This window comes from Malurus melanocephalus, unplaced genomic scaffold (genome assembly GCF_030028575.1).
Source record: "Malurus melanocephalus ecotype Western Australia unplaced genomic scaffold, MMel_1.1 scaffold_458, whole genome shotgun sequence".
Classification (NCBI taxonomy): domain Eukaryota; kingdom Metazoa; phylum Chordata; class Aves; order Passeriformes; family Maluridae; genus Malurus; species Malurus melanocephalus.
In genome coordinates, this window is record NW_026623690.1 from 290791 (window position 1) to 316466 (window position 25676).

A 25676-nucleotide genomic window follows, 5' to 3' on the forward strand; every position below is an offset into this window, starting at 1 on the left:
ACTGGGCTTTAGGTGTGTAAAAAATGGTAAATACTTCTCTTCTGCTTTTGTTCTTTCCCAGCCAAAAGCATCTTAAGAGAGCCATCTGCTTCACTGCCACAAAAAGGAAAAAAAAAATTAGGGTTACCAGGCTGCCTGTGCTTATTCATCCAAATTTACCTTGAGTTAAATGTTGGAAAACTGTCCCTATTTGGAAAGGTTTTAGTTCTGCCACTGGCTACGATAAAGCCTGCTTTTCTATCCACTGCTTGGCTTGTCTGTCTCTGGGGTTTTTTTATTTCAGCTAGAATTGCAAAAGAAATTACACTATTCCAGTGTRAAATGAATGGGATTTGCTCATTTTAGTTTATTATCTTCATCTGTTTCTCTCCACTAAAGAAGAGAGGAAAGCCCCACTCATCCTCCTGCCCTCCCCTCACCCAGAGAAAGTGGCAATTGTACCATTAAGCCTGAAGTGCTTTACATATGCAAACACAAACACAGTGCTTACAGGAAAGATCTTTCCTATCCATATGTTCATCTCCTTTCCTTTACCTAAACCAGACGATTACCTCAGCAGCTCAGCTGTGTTATTGAGACATTTCAGCGTGAAATTTGTTTTTCCTCACTGAACTTTAAGCGGAATTTCAAGTGCCAAGTCTCCAAAGCCAAGTGGGGCTATTAAGAGATAATTACTAATTATGCTAATTTGAGAAGTTGTGCTATTTCTTTCCCTGGTCATTTTATCTGCAGCTCTCCTGAGAGAACAGTCCCCATTCAATGTTAATAACCTTTCCAGGCTAAGCATTCAATGGAGGACAGTGTGTCCTAAACCCAGGAATATTTTACGGTTAATCTAGATATGTGCCTGTAAATTAGAAAGAGAAGCAAGTTGCACTAATGCTAATGACTTATGTTATTAATTTTTTGCAGTAGCAGAAATATCTGATTCCTCTCCATTCATATATTGATATAGCTGATGGTTTTATTTTAAATGAAGTGCTCAGTGACTTGAAATATTCAGTATGCCAACAATATTCCTCAGTGATCATTTTCTAATCCTACCTATTGCAACCTCCCATAATAATAGATAAAAACAAAGAAGAGATTTGATTTCTATTTTCTAAATGTCTCATTTATTTTTGCCTTATTTATGTAATGGTATGAAACAAACCTTTCCAAAATCTACTTTCTTTTTTCTTTTATTTTTCAAGATAGGGGTTATTGAATGATTACATTAGACTGCAGAGTATGCTGAGAGAATAACAGACTTTATTATTTCTTAAAAAAAAGCAATTACTTTAGGTTTTGTTTGATGTATAATTCCATGCCAGTTCTGTGGCAAAACATAGGTATTTTGGCAAAACATAGGTATTTTAAAATCTGTGGAGTGGCAGTAATCAGAGTCTTCCTGACCTGGGTCCCTTCCCAGTGTGGCGCTGCTGGGCCAGCACTCGCGAGGGGTTGCTAAAATCCTGTTCCTCTGCTGCTCGGAATGGATCTCCCAGATAAGAATACATGTCCAAAATCAGAGTACTGTCCATCAAGAGCCTGTGGCTGCTCTGATGTGCCCTTGAGCGCCCATTCCTGCAATCCCTGGGCTCAGAGCTCCCTCCAGGTAGGAGCCATGTACACCCAGGGACAGCTCCTGGTATGGGCTGCAAGGTCACCCCCTGTCTGCCAGCAGAACAAGAACCCCAGAAATGTTCAGGGAGGACAGCAAYTCCTGAAAGCAGACACAAAACACACCAGACTGGGCAGGGCAGGCAGGATACCAGCAGGCAGGAGCAGACTGTCCCCTCCCCCTGAACCAGCCCTAATGAGAATAGGGGCCACATTTCCACAGTAAATAAACTCCATTCCTCACAGGAGTTCACCACCCTGCTGGACAGCTTTCTCAGCGGGACAGGCAGGGTTTTAAATGAGTGTGGTTTCACTGAAATCCTTGTTCACAGCCACTAGCACTGACCCAGTTGATCCCTGTCCCCAGGGATGCTGGCAGGGAGTCACACAGCAGGACAGGAGCTCTGGAACCACAGGACAGGAGCTCTGGCACCACAGGCAGGCACAGCTCCCATGGCTGGCCAGCTTGCTCAGCCATCTCCACCACCCAGGCTGCAGTGAGGTCAAACTGGTCTCCAAAATTCCCTCACTGCCGCCTGATGGCACCAGTGGAACCTCCTCTGAAGGCCAGACCCTGCCCTTGCTGCACATCAGGGCTCAAGGAGACAATTTTCAGCAGAGTTGATCTCTGTGAACACCAGCTGTGGATGCTCTGACAGGAGCAATGTCGTTGTGCGGTGGCACCAGGGCTCACACCAGCAGCTGGGCTGAGAGGCTCTGGAGCTCCAAAGGAGAGGGCAGAAAATGGGAGACATCCAAAATATTTTCATTGGAATTGAGTTTATAATCTGTAATTTTATTTTTGCATTTTGTAGCATCTAGATGCAAACTAAGGCAAGTTCTCCTTCATACAACCAAAATAAAAATAGGCAGAGTGACCAAAAACCAAAGGATAGCAGCTTCTGCTTTAGTTTTCACTATTTTAAACCCCTTTACACACCTAAAACCAGTAGGTGCATTTTTTAAAAGGCAGAAAATGTAAATATTCAAAATCTCGGGTTGCACCTATTTCTGGAAAATGTAACGCACAGCCCGCAGACTCCAGTTCAGTACTCCCAACGTGGGAGTGGGAGGACTGYGTTCACATGAGACATGAATTAGGGCCTAAAAATATGTCCTAGTAATAAAGGAGACGCTAATTTTAACTTTCAGCATTGCCAGTTTCAGAACAGAGCTGCGTTTAGAGGAAATCCATTTTGCCAGTGTGTGAACCTGCCCCCAAACCCCAGAAGAGCATCAGGTAGGACACAGCTCTTCCTTGCTGACAGAGCTGGGGGGACTAGCGGGACACTATGCTCCCACCAGGCCACCAGGAGACACAGAGGAACCATGGCTGTTGGTGACAGTTCTAGGTGACCTCCTAGAACTGCAGCCCTCACAGYTCCTGTGAGCACATCCAGGACCATCCTGACTGCAGCACTTCAGCAGCTCTCCAGCACACACCAAGCTGAAGGCCCTGACTTGCACCTGCACAGACACTCACACTTCATAAATTTCTCCATAAAACAGAATTTTCTGGCYATGGAAAGCGTGTGCAGAAGATGACATGGGTTTCAGGTGCAGRTAACACCTCAGTTCTCATGCCAGAGGACTGGCTCTTGTCAGCAGGRTTTTGCAGCTCCCCTAAGTCCCATCAACTCTTGAGCCATCGCATCTTCTAAAGAAATACTTTTCCCAAAATTCAGCCTAACCAAATCACAGCCGAGCCATGTGCTCCTTTCTGATACATTACTGCCCAAAGACAGCAGCTGAGGGCACCAGCTGGATGCCTCCTGTGTGAGAAGAGAGCAATGCATCTGGGCAATGCAAAGATGTAAGTGAATAAGCATCTGCRAGAGAGGAGATCTCTTTAAAAACACAGGCAGCCAGAAGAGGAGATGCCAWTTCTCCTGAAAGGCCTCCTGGAATATTTTAAAGTAGTTCTTCATGGGGAAAGAAATGAGTGCTAGAGGCTATTTCAAAATGCATCATGGGCTCTGTTGGTCTCAGCCACACCTGCTCTGTGCTCCATGGGAAACTGGCAGACTGGAATCAGAGCCCCAGAAAGGTACTTCACGTTGTTAATTCCAGCTGAAATGCAGTTTTCTGCACATCTTATTTCTTATTCATGTTTGAAATTACTTTTTAATCTAATACCTACAAAGATCACAGAGAGTTCTGAAAGAAATAAAAAAAAATCRCTTAAAAAAGTAACTGACATTAGCTGGTTTTTCCCTCATATTTCCATAATGAAAACATTTATAACTATATTATAATACAGMATCTTTCCAAACCCTGTACTAACGCTATTACAAACCGTTTGGAGCTACTGCAGATTTTAAGAGGCTTAGATTGCATGAATAACAGAAAAGTGTATGTGCAAGAGACCCCAGCACCTGGGTAGCACCATGTAACTGATAYAAGAAATTACGTATGGGAGAGCCTAAATACAGCCCATGGCCCAGTTCAGGCTGAAAACAAGACGGTTCTTTGCATGGACTCGACACGTGGGTATCAGCTGCAGCAGAAAGGAGAAGCAAGCTCAATCCTGCATAAATTYATAAATTATGTGACACTTGGAGACAGATAGTTCCTTCTGGAGGAATAAAAAAACCCTCTCTGTGATGCTGAGTTTGAGACTGTGACTAGGACAGTAAGAGGGATGAGCAAAGAAATTATTTTATTCGTCACTCTTCTACCTGTGCTGACAAATGTTCAATGCGTTGGGAAAATTTCTCTTCCACTATCTCTTCATGCTGTGAGTCAGTGAGGGGGAAGAAAAAGCTTGCCATCCCAAGGTTTCCAGCTGGAAATAGGTAATGACAAACGGGTACTTGATCTCCCTTCAATCCCTCAAAATCTTAACCCCAACTATATATATATATATATATAWAWAAAAGTACAGCAAGCGCAGTAGGGAAAACTGCTCCCTGCAGAAGCTGTGAGCAAACAGGCYTCACATGGAAATCTCGACAGGACTCGAGGGAAGCTCAGACCTGAATATTCGAAGGAGGATGGTCCTTTCACTGCCACCAGCAGCTGGTACAGCTGCAGGTCCCTTAATGTGATTTTCTGAAAACCACAGATCCTAGCATTTGACAATAGAATGAAAATGCTGGATTTGTTTACTTATTGCAAGTATACAAACGTGTATATTTCTATCCCAATCTTTGCAATGAAAATTCTGAAAATGTAAACTGATGAAACTTCAAAAGAAACAATTAATCTATCATTGTCTTTTTCTACCCACGGTTTCTTTCAGCTTATTTTTGAAAAAAAAATGGAAATCTAAGGTCCAAAATTCTACAAAAGAACACAAGTTGTGGACTCCTTGATTTCTATATTTCCCCATGGCCCATCTGCATTCATTTATTTTGAGGCTAAGAGCCCAGATAATGCAAAATGTAACATTTCACCCATAAACCCCCCCAGTTATAATAAAGAACAAACAATAATCATGATGGGTGCAAGATGCAAAAGATTAAATACAAGGCAGATGCTCAATCTTGTCTTTACAGCTGAGATTATAAATGGTTTGAGCCTAAGTGAAAAATTTAGAGCCTGAAAGTGAAGGTTTGCTAATTAATCAGTTATAATGGTAAAGGGGATTAGAGAGCATGATTAAAACACACTGAAAACAAAAAAGACAAAGGAGGATGGCGAAGRGAGTATGGAAACAGCTGTCAACAGAGTAACATCCCTACACAAGCACCTGAAAATGGTGCAGCTCCTAAAAAACTTGTGCTTAAGAATTAAAATCCAGCTACAACAACAAAAAGACAATGTCATGAACTAAATTAATTCCTGGAAATTTGTTCCGATGTTTATTTAAAATAAAATACAGGGTTTGATGCAAGCTCCATATGAAACCTAAAACAAAACTTCCATTGACTCCAGCCCTTTATATAAATATTAACATTTATAAATGTTGAAAAAGAAATTGAATATAAGCATATTCATTCATAGCTTTGAAGTTCCATTAGTAACAAGACAGTGTAGATAAAGTATTGGCATTTTACCTGATGACTTCTGCTAAAGTCAGAAATTGAAGTGCTCCTGATACTTACAAGGCATTCAACAGATGGGGAGTCTAGACTGATAACTCCTGTGCTAGGCAAGTGTATTTTTAAACCTCCTTTAATGTTAATCTCTGATGCTGTGCTGTAGGGATGAACTAAAATGCTTTCCTGAATGTGAAATTTTAACTTCCTTGTTTACTTTATGAAACTCTAATTTGTCAATGACCCACTAGTGGCAGTGCCAGTTAGCATGACCCCAAATCCCTATAAAAATTGTCACCAAGATCAATCTGTGCTGAAGACAATGTGAACACCCATACGAGATTGTCCCACAGGATGAAGATGCTGTAAACTGTAGGACCTGGTGCTCCTGAAAAGAACAGATTCCTATGCAATATCGTAGGATCAGCCTTCTATGTTCCTCATCTTGATTCTGATCCCAATCTTTCTCTTTCTTCTACTGGAAACAAAAATGGGAATTGTGCTTTAGCTCACAACAATGTCAACGCATGCCTGTTTGCTGTAGTATTACCTCCTCAACAGAAATTAACCTGTAACCTTAATGGATGAAAGTGGACATTACACAAGTGAAGACAGAAGAAGAAAAATTTCTAGCTCTTATCTAGTTTTGGAAAATGAATGCAATAAAGTGATATCCTATTAGAAACATCTTTGTTTACCATTTGTGCAATTTTAAGCTATGTTACTAAGGTAGCATTTATTCGTGGKTTATTGATTGCCCTGAGAGACCTGCATTTGTTCAAAGTATGAACTTATTCTAGATTTAAAATTGTAAGAGCAAACTAATGTAAAAATATAATGAAATCAACTTCAAATCTGCTTACRTTCTCACTTTCCATGCAAAATTATTTTCATCACAAAAATAATCCCCCAAATTTGTCTGAGATTATTCCAGCAAATCCCATGCCCAGCAAATCCTAAAACATGCTCCACCTGTTAGTGAAACTATCATAGTAATTGTCTGGGCTTTTATCTAATGAATATGCATTGCAGCAGTCAAAACAAATTCTATCTTAATCTATATTACTGGGGAAAGTTTCTGAAACAAGCTGTTGCAGGGAAATTTATGTAATATGTTGTCAACATTCAGCAGAGACAAGCTGTCTGCTAGAAAGGACGGATGGAAACAGTTTCCTGCGTTTGGTCAGGGTTTTTGCTACCCTGAAGCCAAGCTTTTGGCCAGAGGTGAGCTGAGAGCATCACATCTCCKGTGCCTTTAGCAAGGCTGCCCACCTGTGCTGCACCTCCCTGCAGAGCCTGAGCTGACCATGATGGAGAAGTCTCTTTGTGCCATGTGGGTTTCTGTGAGTCATCATCTCTTCTTGCTCGCAAGTGCAAACCCACTGACACCTGTTGGGGCACGGGGAAATGATGGATGGGAATTCAGCTGGTGCCAGATATGGGGGTGACTGCACCTGCAGGCCCAGAGTGCCTCACACCAGCACCGTATAGGGCAAATCAACAACAGGAAACACAGTGGAAACCAAGATTAGCAAGATTTACAAAATTAACAGGCCACTCTCTTCAAACAACTGCCTGCCTGCCTATGAGGCACACATTGCTTTTGCTATAATGGTCATTAAAGCAATAGTCACAGCCTCTTATCTTGACTTTTTGCTGTCTCCCATTTCTGCCTAAACAGCAYAGGAACCAACTTTATATGCCACTGTCAGAGAAACATTTAGTCAGCTCAGGAAAAGGTAGCAAGATCAGTTTAGATATGCTAAGAAAGAACAAGCCCTAAGAAATATATGCTTATATATATATAAGTACATTATAAATTTATTTTGTATGTAGAAAATTCTTAGGAAGATAATAGTAATTTCTTATCCAGTTTTTGATTCCACAGAARAAGCCTAAGCACCAGCACATTTGTATGCAGATCTTGTTACTTATTATTTACTGCTTTTCTGAGCAGCAATGGAATGACTGAAGAAGTGATTTTGCTGAACCAAGGCCATATGTTACCCCAAAGACCTCTGATGATATATTGGTGCTATCCAGGCACCAATCTCATATATACTTTCCTTTTCATAATTTGTATGAATAACAGCTGCTTCAATAGGTACAAGRAGGATACAAACAAGGGAAGTAAGATAGTAAAAGGAAGGGGAGGAAAGAGATGGGTGTTTTGATAAATAAGAAACAAACTCAAAAAGTGCACATATATGGATTTTCAGGGTCACACATCCCCTTATTTTAGGATTGATTTTTTGAACCTTTGTGGTTATCTTGATTGAGATGGCTTCTGTATTGTTCAATTCATTCACCTGTTAAAACATCACTCTACAAGACCCAGACCTGTGTAATTTCTTGCTGCTTGGTTTCAGTCACTTTCAGAGACAATTCTTTTCAGGTAAAATTAAAATAATAATGCTTGAGGAATAGATGTTATTTACTTTTTTTTTTTTTAACTTTACAAATTACTTTCCTGGACTCAAAAATAAGTGCCTGGTTCTTTATTTATCTTAATAATTGTCTGCCACATTTTAGTCAAAGAATTATTGTTTAAGACTAGAGTGAATTTAGAGTGGTTTTAGCTAAAGTGGAGTAGTCTTTTGGTCTTCCAAGTAGCGTGTGCATAAACAAAACTGATGAACTACAGGCAAGGAACAAATGTAGGGACTGTTACTATGATTTTTAATAGAAGCGAAAGTGCTGAAATTTAGAAATTAGTATTTAATCCTTCTGAAATTAAGTGATTCATCTAAAAGGATAAATCTCATTAAAAAGAAAAAAAAAAAAAGAATCTGTAACAGTTTCAATGAGTTCCATAAGAAAATTCCTGTAGCATCTGAAGGAAGTGCTGTRTATTAAAAAACTGAATTTACTATGGATTTTCTGCAGACTTGTCTGCAATGTGCTGCTTAATACCAAAGAAAGAGTTGCCTTTTAAAACTAAACTTTGGTACATAGAAACCTCACCCCCAGCACAGATAAACAACCCATTCTGGGAGAAATCGAACGCCCTCCAGAAACTGAAGAGCAAACGTGATTTAACATCCAAGAAGAATCAGATCCACTGCCTTTGCTTACATACAAAATGGGTAAGTAAATACAAAGCCCTCTTCTTTCCAACACCGCCGGGCAGAACTGCTTTGCCATGCCCTGCACAGGCTGCTGGGCAGGCAGGGATTACACCTGCCAGCAGCCTGCCAGCACCACCCTGCAGCCTGGCACCCTGCTCACCTTGGAACCAGCAGCTCCTGTCACACGGGCACCTCGCAGCGACAAACCCAAGCAATGCCATCCAACTGCAGCTGTGGCGAGGATTGGTACAACCCCAGGATTGGTACAACCCCAGGATTCGTACAGCCAGGTTCGCTCGACACTCGAAGCTCCTGAATTCCTCTTGGTAATTAATTCTGCAACAATTAACTGGTCTGACTCAATTTCCCTCTTGTAAACTGCGGAAATACGGCCTCTCTGTCTGTGAGAGTTAATAACAACTTTTCATAAGTAGTTTGAGCATGTACATAGCATGATTACACTGATGCATTTTTATTAACTCTGGGCAATAAGAGTCTGTTTTGTCTGTGATGAGTTGCAATCGTCTGAAGAGAAGGATGTTCTTACCATTGCCAGGGAAAAAACAGTCCAATGTGCCTTACATCATAGAAGTACAAATCTAATATGGAATTCACTGTTAGCCTTCAGGAAGATCTGACAAAACATCTTGGACTGTGGCTTCTTACCACATTTAAGCAGAATGTATCACTTGCTTAAAAATGTGCCTGGGCTAACCAATCTATAAAAGAGKGTTCTGTTAAACTACTATTACAAACCAGATTTCTAACTGCAAAAGCCTATTTCATTTCTAACTACTCAAAAACCGGGTACACATTTTTATATCCCCAGGTTTTTTTTGACACCTAATAACCATTTTCTGGTAACGACTACTGTTAGCAACTTACTGCCTGGTTTTACCTTGCAATTTACACCTTGTGCTGTAAAATAAAAAGATTTCAAAATTCTTCTTTTTTTTTTTTTCTTTTTAACAAAATGAATGCAGAGATGAAGTCTCATTTTAAAAAAGTATGAGAGGGTACAAGTTAACCTAGAAAGACTAGCTTTTGACTTGTTCTGGCAGAACTGAAATGATTTACATTTATCCTTGAACACTTATATATTCCCTCTTCCTGTGTATGAAATATAAAGGATATGCACAGTGAAACATTTTTAATAAAAAATCCCAAAAACAAGAACCCACCAAGAGCAGCATCAAATGTCTTGTGCTTATGGATTTCAGCTGAAGGCACAAGAAGTGCTCTTTGTGAGCACAGCACCAGTTAAAGCAATTCTCTGTTACACAGCTGTAAAAAGTGATCATTATAAATGTGAATTGCAAACGAGTCAAATAGCTTGATTTTAGAAACAACACATTTTACAACAGATACGCATCAGATGTTTTAGCATAAATAAATGATAAACACAGGTCAATCAATAATCTTTGAAGCAGTTGCAAGTGGAAGAAACCTGCTGTCAGTGATATTAAAGAACATTCCCTTATTGTGCTGTTTCTTTTAAAATCCTAAACCCACAAGCAGCTAGAGCTGAGCTCCAATTTAATTAATGTCTGCACTGCTCAACAATGAGGCGCTGCCGACCACTGCAGCTTGCTTCCCAAAACCACCATTTATACAGACATGTAAATAGCAATTCATGATTGACGTGAGGAAGGGAAATTACAACCTGGAAATCAGCTAATAAAAGTTAATTTYGGGTAAGTTTTGTTCAGGATGCCATTGGCATTTTGTCTGGTAGTTTTGCAGCAGGGCTGCTGGCATGGATGTAACATGGAGCACGAGCTCAAAGTTGGCTTCTTTGGATTCAGCTGAAGAAAGATCAGTACACAAGGAAACTAAAGACCAAATGCACCTTTTTGGTAAGAGTTTGGGGTTTCCTGAGATGGGTATTATGGGATCTGGCATAAACATGTGTCTTCACCATGCTGAACTACTGAGCTGCTCAAAAAACTTACCTACAGAAAGCGAATGTAGAAATATACTAAAAAGTCTGGCTTATAACAACTGTTATTTCTTTATTTTGCACTCTAAAAAACCCCAAACTTRTAATCCCTCATTCAATTGTACTTTYGTAATTTGTCTGTAAGATGGCTGYTATTGCATAGAGAAAGATCACACAAATACTGTGAGAAGTTTTATACATGTATTTTTAAAATTACAAATTCATACAGTCTGGATGGATGAATGGAAATAAACACACAAATGATATGAGAGTATTTTATTACATCACAAAACAAAATACTTCAATGGAATATAAAAATCCTTCATATAATTTGAACTCTACAGGAGCCTTTGTCTAATACAACTTRGAGTTTATTACAGTCATTCACTTCATACAGCTAGACAACTATATTTCACACAAAAATGTATATATGCACCTATATATTAAGGCACAGACATAAATGTACATAGCAACACAGTTCTGCCACCCTGACTGATACTGAGAAGTTTCAATTTCAATTTTACTCTGAGTAGGGGCAGCAGAATTAGACCTTACATAAAGGTAACACATTATTACAGTGGGCCTGATAGCCATCATTTTACATTTGTTAAATCCCACTGTTTAAGAAATAAATGGCCATTTCACAGTCTCCAAGAAGTGGCAAGAAGAAAGCAATTGCATAAAATCAGTTGTGTGTAAATCTCTTTCTAAGATGGAGATAAAMTATCTGTCAAATCCTACTTATTTCTTCCCATACTTCCCAGCAGCTTTGACTCTTCACGCTGATGTTTCATTAGCATTTAGAGAAAGGTGATTCTGTTAACAATTCTGAGCACCATTTCTCTCACAAGGAACAAAAAATGGGGGGAAAAAAAAATCATACTTTAGCACAAAGTATTTTGCCGAGATCTACTTATTGCTCATTCCTCATTCCAGGGCCACACAAAAAATGCCACCAGCACGTAGTGCAGGTTTCAGAAACAGCACTCACAACTGGCATAACTCCAAAATCAGACACAGTCGCTGGTTTAGCATTGAGACCAAACCCGAACCCAGCAGAAACACTTTCACTAACACAGATTAGTTTGGAGGGGTAATCCCCTATGACAAAATATTCATCTGATGACGCTACAGTGGCAGTCATGCCAGTACCTGTGGGGTTTTTTCTGCTTATCAAATCATCATGTGTTTGTAAAATTTGTTTTCACCCCCTTTTATTCCACCCTTTTGCAAGAGAATAACAAATGGGTGGGGTGAATTAATTTTTATAGTAATCATCCTAACCTCACCACAGCATCGAAGTAAGACACTAGGAATCATTCTCAATTTCTGTCTATTTTTACATATACCAAGAAGGGYGTTGAGTGGGAACAGAGAGGAAGGAGACTTCAAAAGCTGTCAGGAATATTCCAGGGAAATGTGGCTGCCCTCCTGCCAGCTGTGCTGCTGGTTTTGGGAGGCACACGGCAGAGGGACGCGCATCGCCACCGCCGCTGAGCCGAGCAGAAAGGCACCTCCTGAACCACTGCCACGCTACGGCTTCACCGGGAGAGTGCAAAAAGCCTCACAGTGAACAGCAGCGATTAAACTGCCTACAAATCACCTTTCCACCTAATCCAAGCAAGTCGGGAGTCAGATAATTTTCTGGAAAAAGAGGATTCATATCTCATATTAAAAAAATCGAAATCCTTCTTAATGTATCCTACCAAAAGCCAAAGCCTACAGTCACCCAAGTGAGCATCAAACTTAGTAGCGCGAGTCTCAGATGAGCTAATCAAATACCTCAAACTCCCTAAAAATAAGTTTTGTTTTTCCRTACCTTGAATGAACAAATTTCCCAGACCAGTTACATACAATCTCAATGGATAAAGTTCTTTCCCTGCTATTAAACATGCTGAAATTTTTCTTCCTTAAAGGCCTCCGTATTAGTAAATAAAAAAAAAAATCAGGACTAAATTAGAGTAGCCTGTTTACCTTCTTTATAATCTTTTCTCCCTCAGTATGGTTTTACTGTGTCCTTTCTTATATTTATCTCCAAAGTAAACAATATAAATCTTAGCAATTTTCTTCTACCGAAATTTTCAACGTCTCTAATCCCTTTTGCCATATACGTCTGAATCCTCACTATTTCTTGTACACATCTGGGAGCCAGAACAGCCAGAACGAAACAGAATATACTCAGTGAAAATACACCTTTCATTCATTAATGTCACGGTAATATCTTCAATATTAGCTGTCCTGCTCTTTACGCACTCTGCCCTACTCCGTGCTTCCCTCATTATCACGCTTTGCTTAGCTGAAATTTTCATTAAACCAGCCATGGCGATGTCCAGTCCTCAGTCCTGACYGTGTATTGTTAATTCAGGGTCCAAAAATACATCTCATATTTCTGTTGTAAGCAGCAAGAAATTCGAGACTGGCCAAATGACAATAACTCCATCCATTTAATGCTTTCTGTTAAAGCATTAAATTTGGCTATTTTATGACTCAGGGAGGGTTGCCTATTAGTATGGGTTGACAAGCTGCTTCCGCCAGTTAACAAAGCAGCCTTTTTAATATGTTATATATCACAATACGCTGTTAAAACTCCTCTGGGTTGGCTGCTTCGTTTCAAATTCATAGTGCAGGGAACAAAGGTCAGCCACAGCAGAAAGGTAAGCGCTTCGTTTTACTACTGGAACCCACATCATTTGCAAGCAAAGCAAGCTGCTCTACACAGAAAACGTCAAGTTCATCACAGATGCCTTGAGAATGATCTATCTACTGATGCATATCAGCGTTTTTGTCTGGATAACTAATCACTTACACGGAAAAAACGGTAAACTGCCTGAAAGGTTGTAGAGATAGTTAGCTGTAAACACAGGGATCAATTCAGGTTCATTACTACTCGCAAAACCTGTACAATATTGGCCAGCAGTAATTCAAAAGTAGTACAATTAACAGAGATCAGAYGGATATCCTCAGGTTTGCTTTTTTAATGCGACTTGCTAACCTATAAGGCATTAGAGGAACCTAAGAAAACAGTTTGCACGGACCTTTAGTAACTCTGGTATTTCACAAGACRATTTTACCTGACCTTTAATTTTTAGTGCAGTGTTTTCCATTTGTAGGGTAGTATCACTTCAGAAAGGATTGCCTTTAAGTATTTTAAAAACTCTATTAATACCACTTAAACTAGAACTTGTAAGCAAAGCTCTCACCTTATGGGAGAATTTTCCTACACAAATCACCAAGGAGAAGCTACAAAATTTGAAGCAATAGGAAGCAATTTCCAACAGTTGGAGTCTTTGCCACTAGCTTTACATGCCTGTGTATTGCCACTGAGGAAAGCAAAACATCTGACAGTTTCTGTGCTCAGAAAGGTAAAAATTACAATATACATTATTGCTCATGTAGGATGTGGTCAATATTCATACCAGTGCCTTTTCTACTTATATAATTAATACTTTGAGATAAAATTGAAATATTTGGTTCTCTTTAAAATTAAATACACCATTTTTTTGTCCTCACAATTACGTGCTGTTGCWAGAAGTTACAACTCTGCTATAGCCTAATCGTCTGCTATTTAGATATGGACTCATGAATCCCATATTTTTATTCTAAATTTAAGTTCAGTCATCGTAGCTAATGTCCTTGATGCTATCTCAAATTGCTGTCATTACACGGATCACTAGAAACTGGAGGTAATAGTAAAAAAGGAAAGGAAAAAAGAAAGCTACCAAATTAGATGATGGATAAAGGTTTAATCAATTTAATTTTATCACCAAATCCATTCCCTTCCTCTYGAGCTGTCAGGGCAGGAGATAAACTGAACACGTTGTGAAGCACAACACAATCCCTTTGTGGGGAAGGAGTTGTGTCCCTGAACCTCGCCAAGATGAAACACGCTCATTTATTACTCTGGCATTGCAGGATGATGAAGAACCAAGCTGGTTTCCTCCCTTCATCTTCAGCACAATCTTTCTATTTCATTAATTTTTCATGGAATTTCATTTCACAATCATTTCRCCTCTCTAACCCACTTGCTGCCCTTATTTAGTTTATTCTGTCAACTTTTATTTCATGTCCCATTGTATCAGCAGCGACCCTGTCCATGCCTTCTACCACATCAAGGATACCTGATCCCCTCTTGTTTCCAATAATTATCTTCATTAAGTAGCCCTGTAAAACAGCATTTCAAAAAAGGTGGCTTATTTGTTGTCTTACACTGGAAAATAACTCAAAAGGGTTATATATCCAATCACTTATTTCACACTTACTTTCCGTGTGCTGATTTCTAAGAAGTTGCTGGAGGCTGCTGARGTGTGGCTTTTTTAGCATTATCAGTAAATGGCAACTCTGCTTTTGTTTGGTCTACTTGTAATGACTTATCTGGGAAAACAAGCCTTCTTTTCAAAATCTACACCACAGGCTATGAAATTGGCACAAGCCATGCTGAGGCCGCTGTGCTGAGTTCTGCCAGCACTCTGCCATATTTCAAAGCCCTGAGAAAACGCAAGAACCCACAAACCCAGTAGACGCTTATAAAACCTTAAAAAATTTAAATGGATTTCTCTAATTTAACAGGATTATAGACATAATTTTCTAACCTCTGCTCATTTTATACACATCGATTAAAAAAACCAAGAAAACCGACAACTCAAAACCAACCAAATGGAGATGGAAATATAAAATATCTATTACTGCTGCCACATGAAAGTAGTATGCAGATGATCTGTCAAATATCTCTATTTATTTTCATTAGATCTTTGAAAAATTAAAATATTTACTTCCCACTGGCAGTTATCACACTTTTCTAAATGACAATGAAAATATTTTTACTTATACTAATTTAACAAATGACTCTGGATATCCATATTTTAACTTTTTAACACACACTCTGCACACAGTGTAAAATTGAATGAAATCACTCTGTAAATATATGCTTGCAATATGATACTCATTGCATAGATATTTTTTGTTAAGGYGGAACTTTTTACTGAAATGGTTGCTAGATTTCATAAGCATGAAAATAAGATGCATGCAAATTAATTACTGTATGATRATATTGTACACTGGGATCCTATTCAGTGTCGGACACCTTTCAGTGCTTGATTCGCATACATGGAAATTCTCTCTCTGACTCTTACTACAAATGTTTTTTATTGGTTTTCTSAGGCCAAATGCACAAGGAAATTCAGCTGTTTGCTCTCCTTGCTTGAATTTACTTTCTGCCCCCAGGAAACTCCTAAAACAGAGCATCCAGGTACAAAAGAAATGGAGTGAAGTGCTATACTCCCCCCCCCCAAATTTATAATTTGCACTAACCATAATATAAAGATGACTGAAAACACGGAAAGTAAAAAAGAAGGTGATAAGCAACACTATTAAATTGAGAATAGTAATTGTTTCTGCTGCTGTACATCCCTAGATATTCTATCAGGCGATGTCTCAACCTGGTTTTAAGCACAGTTCATATGTGACATATGTAATAAAATAAATTAAATTGTAAAAATAATTTGTTGAGTCCATTTCCTTAAGAAGTGGGGATGTGACAGATAAATTAATTTCCTTAGTTTATCTAATAATTTAAATTTAAGACTACAGTGAATTTCTTTGTCTTCTCATGTCCGCAGGTATCTCTGTSTATGGATTTGTAAACACATGTGCCTAGTTACATACTTTAAAGCAGCAACTGAAAGCATTCCTGTAATAAACAACAWGATATGTGCTGGACAATTGTTAAAAGCAAGTGTCTTTGGCTCAACTCTCTGCAAAGATTTTCTCACAAATTTTTAAACAGATCAAACCTGCAAAATAGTGGAGCCCCCGATAATTCTTACAAAAATGCAGTAATTTGAAAGTCTAGTAAATAYTTTCTTGACCAGTTTCCTGGACAGTCTGTTTGTTAAACAACACCTTCCCCTTATTTATTATATTTTAAAAAAAAGTAGAAATATATGGCCAATAAATAAAACAGCATAATAGTAAAGTCCAACAGGTTCTATACTGGACATGCCTTAAATTACAGCAATTTTTTTGGCCAGCACAATTTTACAGGAATGTGTATTTGTATAAATGCATACTGTGATTACGTAGAAAGGAAAATCAAAATGATATGAACAAAAGTCTGTGATTAGTATACTAGCCAACTACATTATTCGGACAGTGGCTACAAACAGCACATTCAGAAAAGTAAAAAATGAACACTTCAAGTGCACATTCTTATTGCTGTTGGTCAGTTAAGCACTTTCTAGAATGCCATCCACCTCCAGCTGTGCATTCTGCAAAGAGCTGTCAGCTACCAAGTTATTGTTGAGCAAGTTTGTGTTTCTTTTTTAAGACATTCAACTTCCACCTTGTTTTGACAAAACAAAGCAAAAAAGGATGCACCAGATAAGTCTTATTGAAAGACCCTAACTTTTGTCTGCTCTTAGAAATAAAATTAAACCAAGTACCTTTCCTCTATTGCATAGATTAATAAATTACTCTTTTCTCCTGGCCAAGGACAGGTCTCTTAAGCTASGCTACATTTGCAATTCTGTAAAAAAGTAGTTTTGTTAGAAACAAATCAGCATAAACAAGCCTGCAGAGCACAACTTGATTACAAGGAATTTTAAAGGGTTTGAGTGTAAAATCTTCTTTCAGTGTGTTTTAAAATTTATTCTGCAATGYCAAGTAAAAGGCAGCCTTTCTCACCAAGTGTTATAACCTGCTAAAATCCCATACAAGTTGAGRTTACACACCTACTCTAAGTCCTGATATATTTGCTAGTCTTCTGTTTCTACTTGTGTCCAGGTCACTACTTGCTACCATGATTTTGAATAGAGTTAACAGATGTAAGTTAAAATACTGACAATCAAATGGCACAGTCTTGCATTTAACATCTGACCTCTTTTTACCWGCTGCTATACAAAAGCTGCTTTGACACCTTTCTAAAAAGTTATCAAATACCGCACATACTGACTTTAACATAATCAGTAATTAAGAAACACTTAGCTAATGGCACCTACAAATTACGTTTTCTACAATTAGGAGAAACAGCGTATCCAGCGTATTGAGAGGTAGCTGACTAAAACTTGAAGTGCCACACAGAGACGACAATTACAGGTTGGATCATATTCACTGCTTGGACAAACAGTCGGACTTTGCATTTCTGCAGTTGAATTCCTTGCAACTGAGCAGCTGTGGCACTCTGCTCCTTGTATCAGTTTATTTTACTTTAAAGTGCTCACAGCCGSTTAAGTTCGTCTTTTTCAGGAAAAACATCAAAAATCAGGCAGCAGTATGTCATCCCCTCTACAGGGGAAAGCAAGACAGCCTTGCGAAGAGCTCTTATCTAGGGCATATTCCCTGCTCGCAATGACATCCTGTAGCTTCGCTTTTCCTGCTTGCGGCAATTAGCGCCTTCCTAACCAGGGTTCGCTCGGGGACGGGGAACAGCACCAAAACAGAAAAACTTGGCGGACCTTGTCCAGAAACGAAGGGAAGCGGCAGTTTGGAGGGCGCGACACCCGCGGGGGCTCCGCGCCGCGCTCCGCCCGGGCAGCGGCACCTCCTGCCCGCGGGCACGGGCGGGCTCCGGAGGGCACGGCGGCCGGGCAGGGCACACCGGGGCTGCCGGAGCACAGCGGGGCTACCGGAGCACAGCGGGGCTGCCGGAGCACAGCGGGGCTACCGGAGCACAGCGGGGCTGCCGGAGCCGGGCACACACCCGCTGCACCGCGCTGCCCCGGACGGGGCCTGCCGAGCCCCCCGCCGCACCCCCGTGGGGTTCAGTCTCGGCCCGGCACAGCGCAGGCAGAGGAGCGAGCTGTGCCCGGCCACGGGGACAGCGGGGACAGCGGCGGCCGCCCTCAGCGCCGGCCGGCACCGGGGAAGGCACTGCCCACCCCGCCCCGGCCGTCGGGGCAGACAGAGCAGGGCTGGTGCCGGCGAGCGCCGGGCACTGACAATGGAGCTGCGAGCAGCCGATGCCGTGCAGGTGGCAGGCGGAGAGAGCGGGAAAAGAAAACGACAAGAAAATTGCATCTCGCTTACCTTTCCTCTTCGATCTCCGCCTCCTCCTCCTCTTGGACTTGCATCGCAGCTGCCCGCTCGGCCCTCCCGACGCCCTGCCGCTGCCCAGGACGGATGTCATGCCGGTCCCTCAGCGACAGCGCCGCGCCGACGTGTTCTCCTCCCGCGGAGTTTCTCCTCGTTCTGGAGGCGGCTTTTATAGGGCGGTGGGTCGGGCCGGCGGGGCTGTGCCGGGGCTGTGCCGGGGCTGTGCCGGGGCTGTGCCGGGGCTGTTCCCGGGCTCCGCTCGGCTCTGCTGCCGCTCAAGGGTCGCGCCTCCGCCCCGACGTGCCGGGCCCGGCCGGGGCGATGCCCGGGGGCGCCGCCGCGGCTCTGCCGGCCCCGCGCCCACTTTTTGCACCTCTGCGAGTTGCTGGGCACCGGCCGCTTTGAAGCCGATGGTGCGGGGGTTGGGGGGGGCGAGGGGGGCGGATTTGCTGTTGCAAAGTCTCCCGCAGCCCAATCGCTCCCGCCGCCCGGCGCTGACATCAGCTCCGCCAGCCCTCGCCCCCAAACTCCGCTCCCCCGGGGCTGCCGGCTGTGCCCGGCTCCCGGCAGAAAGCGAGGGAGAATGGCCCCGTAGGGAATAAAAACATCCTGCCGCCTCGTCTGGGAGAAGCCGGAGGGGCAGCTCGCAAGAAGGGAGGCTGCAGGAAGGATTTCAAGCATTTTGGTTTTTTTTCCTCTTTTTTTCTGTCTGCTTTAGACCATGTGGACACTCAGCTTCCACTTACAGAGAAATGCCTCTACTGTCCTACCCAACCACGCAATTATTAACTGGTTCGCTAATTGCGATGCTTATTATTCCCAGTGAAAGATTATGAGTTACTGTTGAAGAATCCCAGTGTCAACAAACCTTATGCAAGAGGATAAGTGTAGCGATTCCCCTTGAATCTCCAGGTTTTTTTTAAGGTACGTGCTCTGTTACATTCACGATCAAGGGCAAAAGCTCTGTGAAAAGAGGAGTGTGTTKTCGCTTAGACTCACACATTAACACTCTGCAGTGTCTCATTTAGGCAACTGTGCAATTAAAGTGTCGGGAGAAGAGGGGCTTTTACAGAGAGGAAAGATGACAACAGCGTTCCTCTCAAAAGCCTGACTACAAAGCATTACATGTTCGTTACAAAAAGCCGGGTGCACAACCGACAAGATGTGCTTTAAGTTACGAGGGACCTACTGCTTCTCTGCTCTATAGTCCTTACATATAATCTCATTTAAAAATATGTATCTGGAAACCTAGGTAGTAACTGGAAAACGGAAGAATATCAAGAAAAATGATGCTAAATAATGAATTTCATCATTAGTGCCTGCTGCATTTGCAGTTGGGCTGAAGGAGCACAGCAAACCCCTGTTTATCAGAACTCCTTTAATCTAAAACTTCCTCTTGTTGGAATGTAGGTTACCTGGCTCCCGCTGCTAACCACTTCCACTGCAGCCCTCCCAGCTATTAGAAACCCTCTGTGTTTGGCTGGTATATAGGCCTCTGTAATTTTTGGATGAGACAGAGCTACACGTTACAGATTTTCAAATTCAATAAACCAAACCATTTCCATAAAAGTCTCTAAAGGTGCTCATTAAGCCTGGATATGGATAACACAGGTGTGCCAAGATGATGTCACCTCTTGGACCCTCTCTGCTCCCAGAAGCAGGTCACACATGGTGAGAAAGCCCTATGTACCCTCACTTTCAGATATGTGCCATAGCACAAAGCTCAGGGGGAAACTGCCCTCCCATCCCAACAGCTGAGGTAAGAGAGCCTGAGAATCCAGACCTGCATTGCTTGAATGTCAGATATAGTTCAGGAAGCTCTGCGTGAAAGTAGGTTCTTGCGTAGTTTTTACAGGTTACTGGCAGGGTTTTTTTTACAATGTACACATCACCCAAACTGCTACAYAGCTTAAATAAACATCTCTTTAAAGTGTGTCTGCCTATTTCAGGGATAAAAACTTGTCTGCAGGAAAACATAGAGGCAAACAATATTTTTTATTTTCAGCTTGAGCCTTCAGCCTTTAACCTTTCTCCCCTTCTGATTTCTGTTGTTCTGACCACAGCTGACTCTTATCTATTAATGTGGCAAAAAACCTTGCAGTTTGTATGTGAAGTAGTTACTGCTGCAGCAAAATGCACATTCAACTGTACATCAAACTTCTGACCAGTCTGGAATTTAAGTCAGTTTAGAAGACAGATTTAGGAAAGTGTCTTCTATATTTCAGTAACAATCTGTGTCCTTTCCACTATGGATCTGAAAGAGAAGCCAGATCCAATTAGAAGGAAAATGAGCGTCCTGGGACATTCATTCATTTTTAGGAGTGGCTTCAAGCTCAGCACATTAAATTTTCTGAAGGCTTTATTTCTGATAATGTTTTGTTAACATGCTCTCAAAATGACTGGAATCTAACATGTTAAGAAGACAGACTGGCATTGCCAGTCCTTAGAAAAGTCATGCTACCAAACCTGAAAAGCCRCCCATTTTCAGGAACTACTATTCAGTGCTAACAGTTTCATGAGCTGGTTTTCATTTCTAGACACAGTTTTAAGAAAGTATCAGCAAGGCAACATAAGAAATGACTGATCTATACTAGAAGTATAGCTCTCTCCTAGGCTGGTTTCAGATTGGAGAAGGCATGAAAACAGCTGAAGTCATGCTGGTGAAAGGTTTCCTCTTGGCCACAAGGAGATGTGAAAGACAGTAATTTTTAAAATACCATCCACCTACAAGGTCAGTAAAATTCCTTAAATGTGCTGTGCTTATTCCTCTTCTCCTCAATGGAAGGAGTTGGCTTCTCCACCTGGTGAAGTGCCCAGTTCCAACAGCCTTTTCCATCTTAAATTCAAGGTTACCGGTCCCACTCAACTGGGTYTGTCTTCCTTCTCAGAAAAAACATGTACATGTTTTCAAACCCCTTGGTAAAGTGACATAAACTCAAACTAGGAAATACAAAACCAGTATCAATGATGTGGGAAAAAGCTAAATTATAAAATAACACCATCTCTCTCAGTTATGTGTTCATGTCTGCTATTAGCCAATGCACTTAGCAGTTTTATCATCCCACAGAAATTATGGCTGTTCTTCAATGCCCCGGTAATGATTTTTAGTGGTGTTGCMTGCTCCTTTTTGTTGAGTAAAGAAGCTTGGGATTTTTTTCATCTCCAAGGGCCAACAACCTGTGGAGGTTGCTGTGATTATTATCTTCAGACTGAAGTAATTCAGACKGTTTTAAAGGTTTAACTTCGCACACCTTGAATTACAGTCTGTGAAGAAATGCGCGTCACACCGACACACAGTCACCTACTCAGGCCTAGGTGAGCCAGCCAGGTAGGAGAGTTTAAGGTGTAAATCCTGATGTGGATGCCCTTTCCCTGTGCTGTCTGGGAGTTGGGACTCCTCTCATGAACCCATYGCAACTACTGATCCCAGCCAATACATCAAAAACCTCTATTCCTGTTCTTGTGAGATAGACAGGTCTCTCTCTGTTCTCGAGGTACCCAAGCAAGAAGTCCAAGCTTTGCAGGATTTGTGACAATTCACTTCACTCAGGTTCTCTCAAAAGAGGAGAGCTGAAGGGCAGACCAAATAGTTTATTAACTGGAAGACTGATGGTGACTATGAGAGTATGACGGGGAAAGAGAGTGTGAAACTGGATGCCAGGTTGCAYACCTTAATTATACATTACCATTTAAATTTCTATGCCTACGCAATATAGTGTAGAGTTAGTAATCAACAGAAATGGAAAAAAAATTAAAATGGATGAAAGGAAAAAGCAGTCCATCCTTACTTCACCTAAGGCCTTCATATGAGCAACTTTAGAAAACAAATCTTTGGAAGATTTACCCAAATCTGAATACTAGATCCATGTGTATCATGGTGGCCATGGCTGTACTTTTTCTGTACAATTATATTTAGATGAAGTAGAATGAATATGAGATAAATTTTTTTCTTCATCCCTCTGTATTCTAAAATTTGGAGTAGCTTGATTTTCAGTGACACATTATTACAAAACTTGCAGGTGAAACAATTTAGATAAGTGTTGTCTTGAACTTACAGAAGTGCAAATATGTAAAATTATATTGAGCATTTAAGATGTCTCAGGGAATGCTCCACACAAGGGTTGCAGCATTTGCAAGGGGAGCCCCTCTCAGAGCAAAAGGGTCCTGCTGAGCAACACAGCAAGTGGGAGAGGCAAGCTCCAGACTGCACTTCCCAGAATATGCACAAACCCTTCAAGAAGAGGCCATCTGGCTGCCTTATTCCACAGTTTGCAGCTGCACTGTCCCTTTGCTAAGGAGCTATGGATACTGCAAGCAGCAGCCCATGGTAGAAATTTTTGCAATTTGCTGCTTGGGAGCAGACATGCCCTGTAGGCTCCTGAGAGGGGACAGRGATGCAGTAGCCACCATCTATTTTTTCCTCTCCTCTCTGTCCCATTTCTGTTTCATTTTGCTCCCTCCTGCCAGTGTAGGTAGAGAGAAAAAAAAAGGCCCTTAGAATCTGGAAGATAAAAGATGCTCAAGGGCGTTAAAGCAGGACATGAATGCAATCGTGTGGCTGTGCAGGTGAGACTCCAGAGCCTTCTGCCACAAAATGCCTGCACTAATCCACTCCTGCCCTACTTACAAGGARCTGTCAGTGTGGTTATTTGCAGCAAAAACCACTTTAGCTTTGGGGCCAAACATCACAGGGTGGTGATGAAGCAATGAGGGTAGGGATCCATATTCAGTGTATCAAGTTTGTCAGAAAAATACCTCGCTGCCGACAGGTCCTCCTGTCTGCTTTGCATATTCTTGCACATGAAATATCCCAGGCTGGGTAGCAYCGTGGTATTGCATAGCTGGAGGTTAAGGCAATGCTAAAAGGATTTGCACCCTCACTAAACTGCAGCAGAACTGAAGGAATCTGGAATTCTGTATTCTCTGCTGTGGGAAAGCCACTGCAGCCAAGTTTCATCCCCCATGGGAGAAGCTCCCCTTGTCCCCCTCATTTCTCCAAGACCCATGTCTACTCTGATGGAGGCTCACTGAAACATGCTAGCAATAAGCAACATCCAAGTCCCTGATGAGCATGAGGTAAACATTTCAAAGGTGATYAGACAATAGTCTCCTTAATGGGGAGAATACCTAGATGCCAAAGACTGCAAATTGTTGTAATTAGTAAGCCTGTATTTGCCACACAAAGCAGCGGTAGTCACTGGAGATGAAACAAAACTCTCTGAAAGATGTTTGTATGGGCATACTAGAACATAATTCAGCAGCTCTGACTCCTGAGGGGAGTAGAGATACAGCTCATCACTAGAAACAATTTTTATTTTAATTGTGTTTCMTGTGTTTGTAATAAACTGCACCAAAATGTGGAATGAAAGTGTCCCAAAAGCAGGGATATCTGAAACTTCATTCTGTCATCAGATGTTTCAATCCCAGCCCAGACTGGTCAAAGACAGTTTCTTCATATGGGATTAACTTGTTACCAGATCTTCTGTAAGGCCTCCACTGTAATTGTCCAGTATCCCAATTCCCTTTCTCCAACGATTTGGAAATTAATCAAGTTATAACAGATCATTATTAATTTATTTTTGCCAATAATTTATTATGAGTAATTTATTATAATACTTGTAACTGTTACTCTTTTAAAATAGTAGTTCTCTGACATTGAAATAATGAAAACATTTTTTTTTCTTCTACAACCTTTTAATAAAAYCTTTGAAACTAAAACTTAAAAAATAAAAGAAGTCTGCTGGGGGAAAGCCCCTGTGCTGCAGCATGGCTGTGCAGAGCACCCCTGGGCAGAGGATGCTGCCCTTGGTGGGACAGGGGTGTCCTGTCACTGCTGGGTCCCCAGCCCACCCAAATCCTTGGCTGCAAGGAATTCCCAAGAGGTTGAACCACAGCAGTTACCCTCATGCAGTTGCCTCAGGCTGGGAAATCTGGCACCTGAGAATTGCCCCAAACAGTTCATTTCCCTGTGCTGACAGCCTTTTCATCAGTAAAATACAGATGCAAATGCTTATGGCAGGGGATTAAGGAAAGCTAAAATGACCATGGGCTGCTTGCACACAATATACTTTTCACCCTAATCTTTTCAGTTTGGAAAACTTCCAAAAATTAAATGATGAATAAATTCTCCCCATAGCAACCATGTGGATTACAAAGACTTGCAGAATTTTTGATGAAAGACTACCATCTTCTAAAATGAATRCTGCAAGCCTGTGTCTTGAGAAACCTTAACCAACTTCTCTGGAACTCTAAAAATGTTTTATAGAGTAATCTTGTGGTAGCTGCCTTATAGAGAATTAAGGCAGTACTGAAAAATACTACAGCATAGCTATTGCTGTTATTTYAGTAATGTAATGTGCTACAGTTTAAAGAAGTTATTATGGAAGTATAATTTGACTAAASTTTACATTTGCAGGCTGACATATGTTTAGTGTTACAGCTTTTTCCTTTAGACYTCCAGCAGCAGTCAGTGACCTTGTTAGGGACAGTGGCTGAGGTTAAGGTGTAATAATGGTCAATTTAGGAAAAGTGTATTGAATTGCATTGACCTCTGGTAGATCCCCTACCAGATTCACCAGGTTTSTGTGATATCCAATTATTTTCCAAAAGGAGCTCCACTGCACTTTTCTGTCAACTTGTTTTTAAGCATACATTTCAAAAGGCATTCAGATTTATGTTATATATAATCACTGCAAGGCTGAACACAACAGTTCAGAATGTAAATGCAGAAAAGTCTGTGGAAGTACAAGAAAGCTCCTGTAGAGGCATATGTTTTCCAACAGCTGGCCAACAATAGCAACAGTCAGCTACAAATTTCWGAGATTTGTAAGGCTCTACAGCCCCTACTGAGCACCCAACAACAGACAGTCAGAGTAAGGTCATTGAGAAAGTAAAGAAAATATTTTTTTGGGAAGAACTAACTTATAAACTTATAGTGAAGATCATAAAAATTATTATTTATCCTTGTACATCCCTCTAATAARCCATCTGATACAAGGATTTGCCGTAGAAAGTTGTTTGTCATGCACAATATGGCCATTCAGAAGTCAGAGAGGATACTCC

General features: G+C 41.1%; 1 protein-coding gene across 1 annotated transcript in view; it reads right to left on the reverse strand.

Annotated features, from left to right (window-relative positions):
- Positions 1–18717, reverse strand: part of ADARB2 (adenosine deaminase RNA specific B2 (inactive)) — a 294281-nt gene extending 275564 nt beyond the window's left edge. The window contains exon 1 of the mRNA XM_057380543.1: positions 18609–18717. Within this exon, the coding sequence (XP_057236526.1) occupies positions 18609–18708 (100 nt within the window). The 5' untranslated portion in view covers positions 18709–18717. The remainder of the gene's footprint in view (positions 1–18608) is intronic.
- Positions 18718–25676: the final 6959 nt, after the last annotated feature.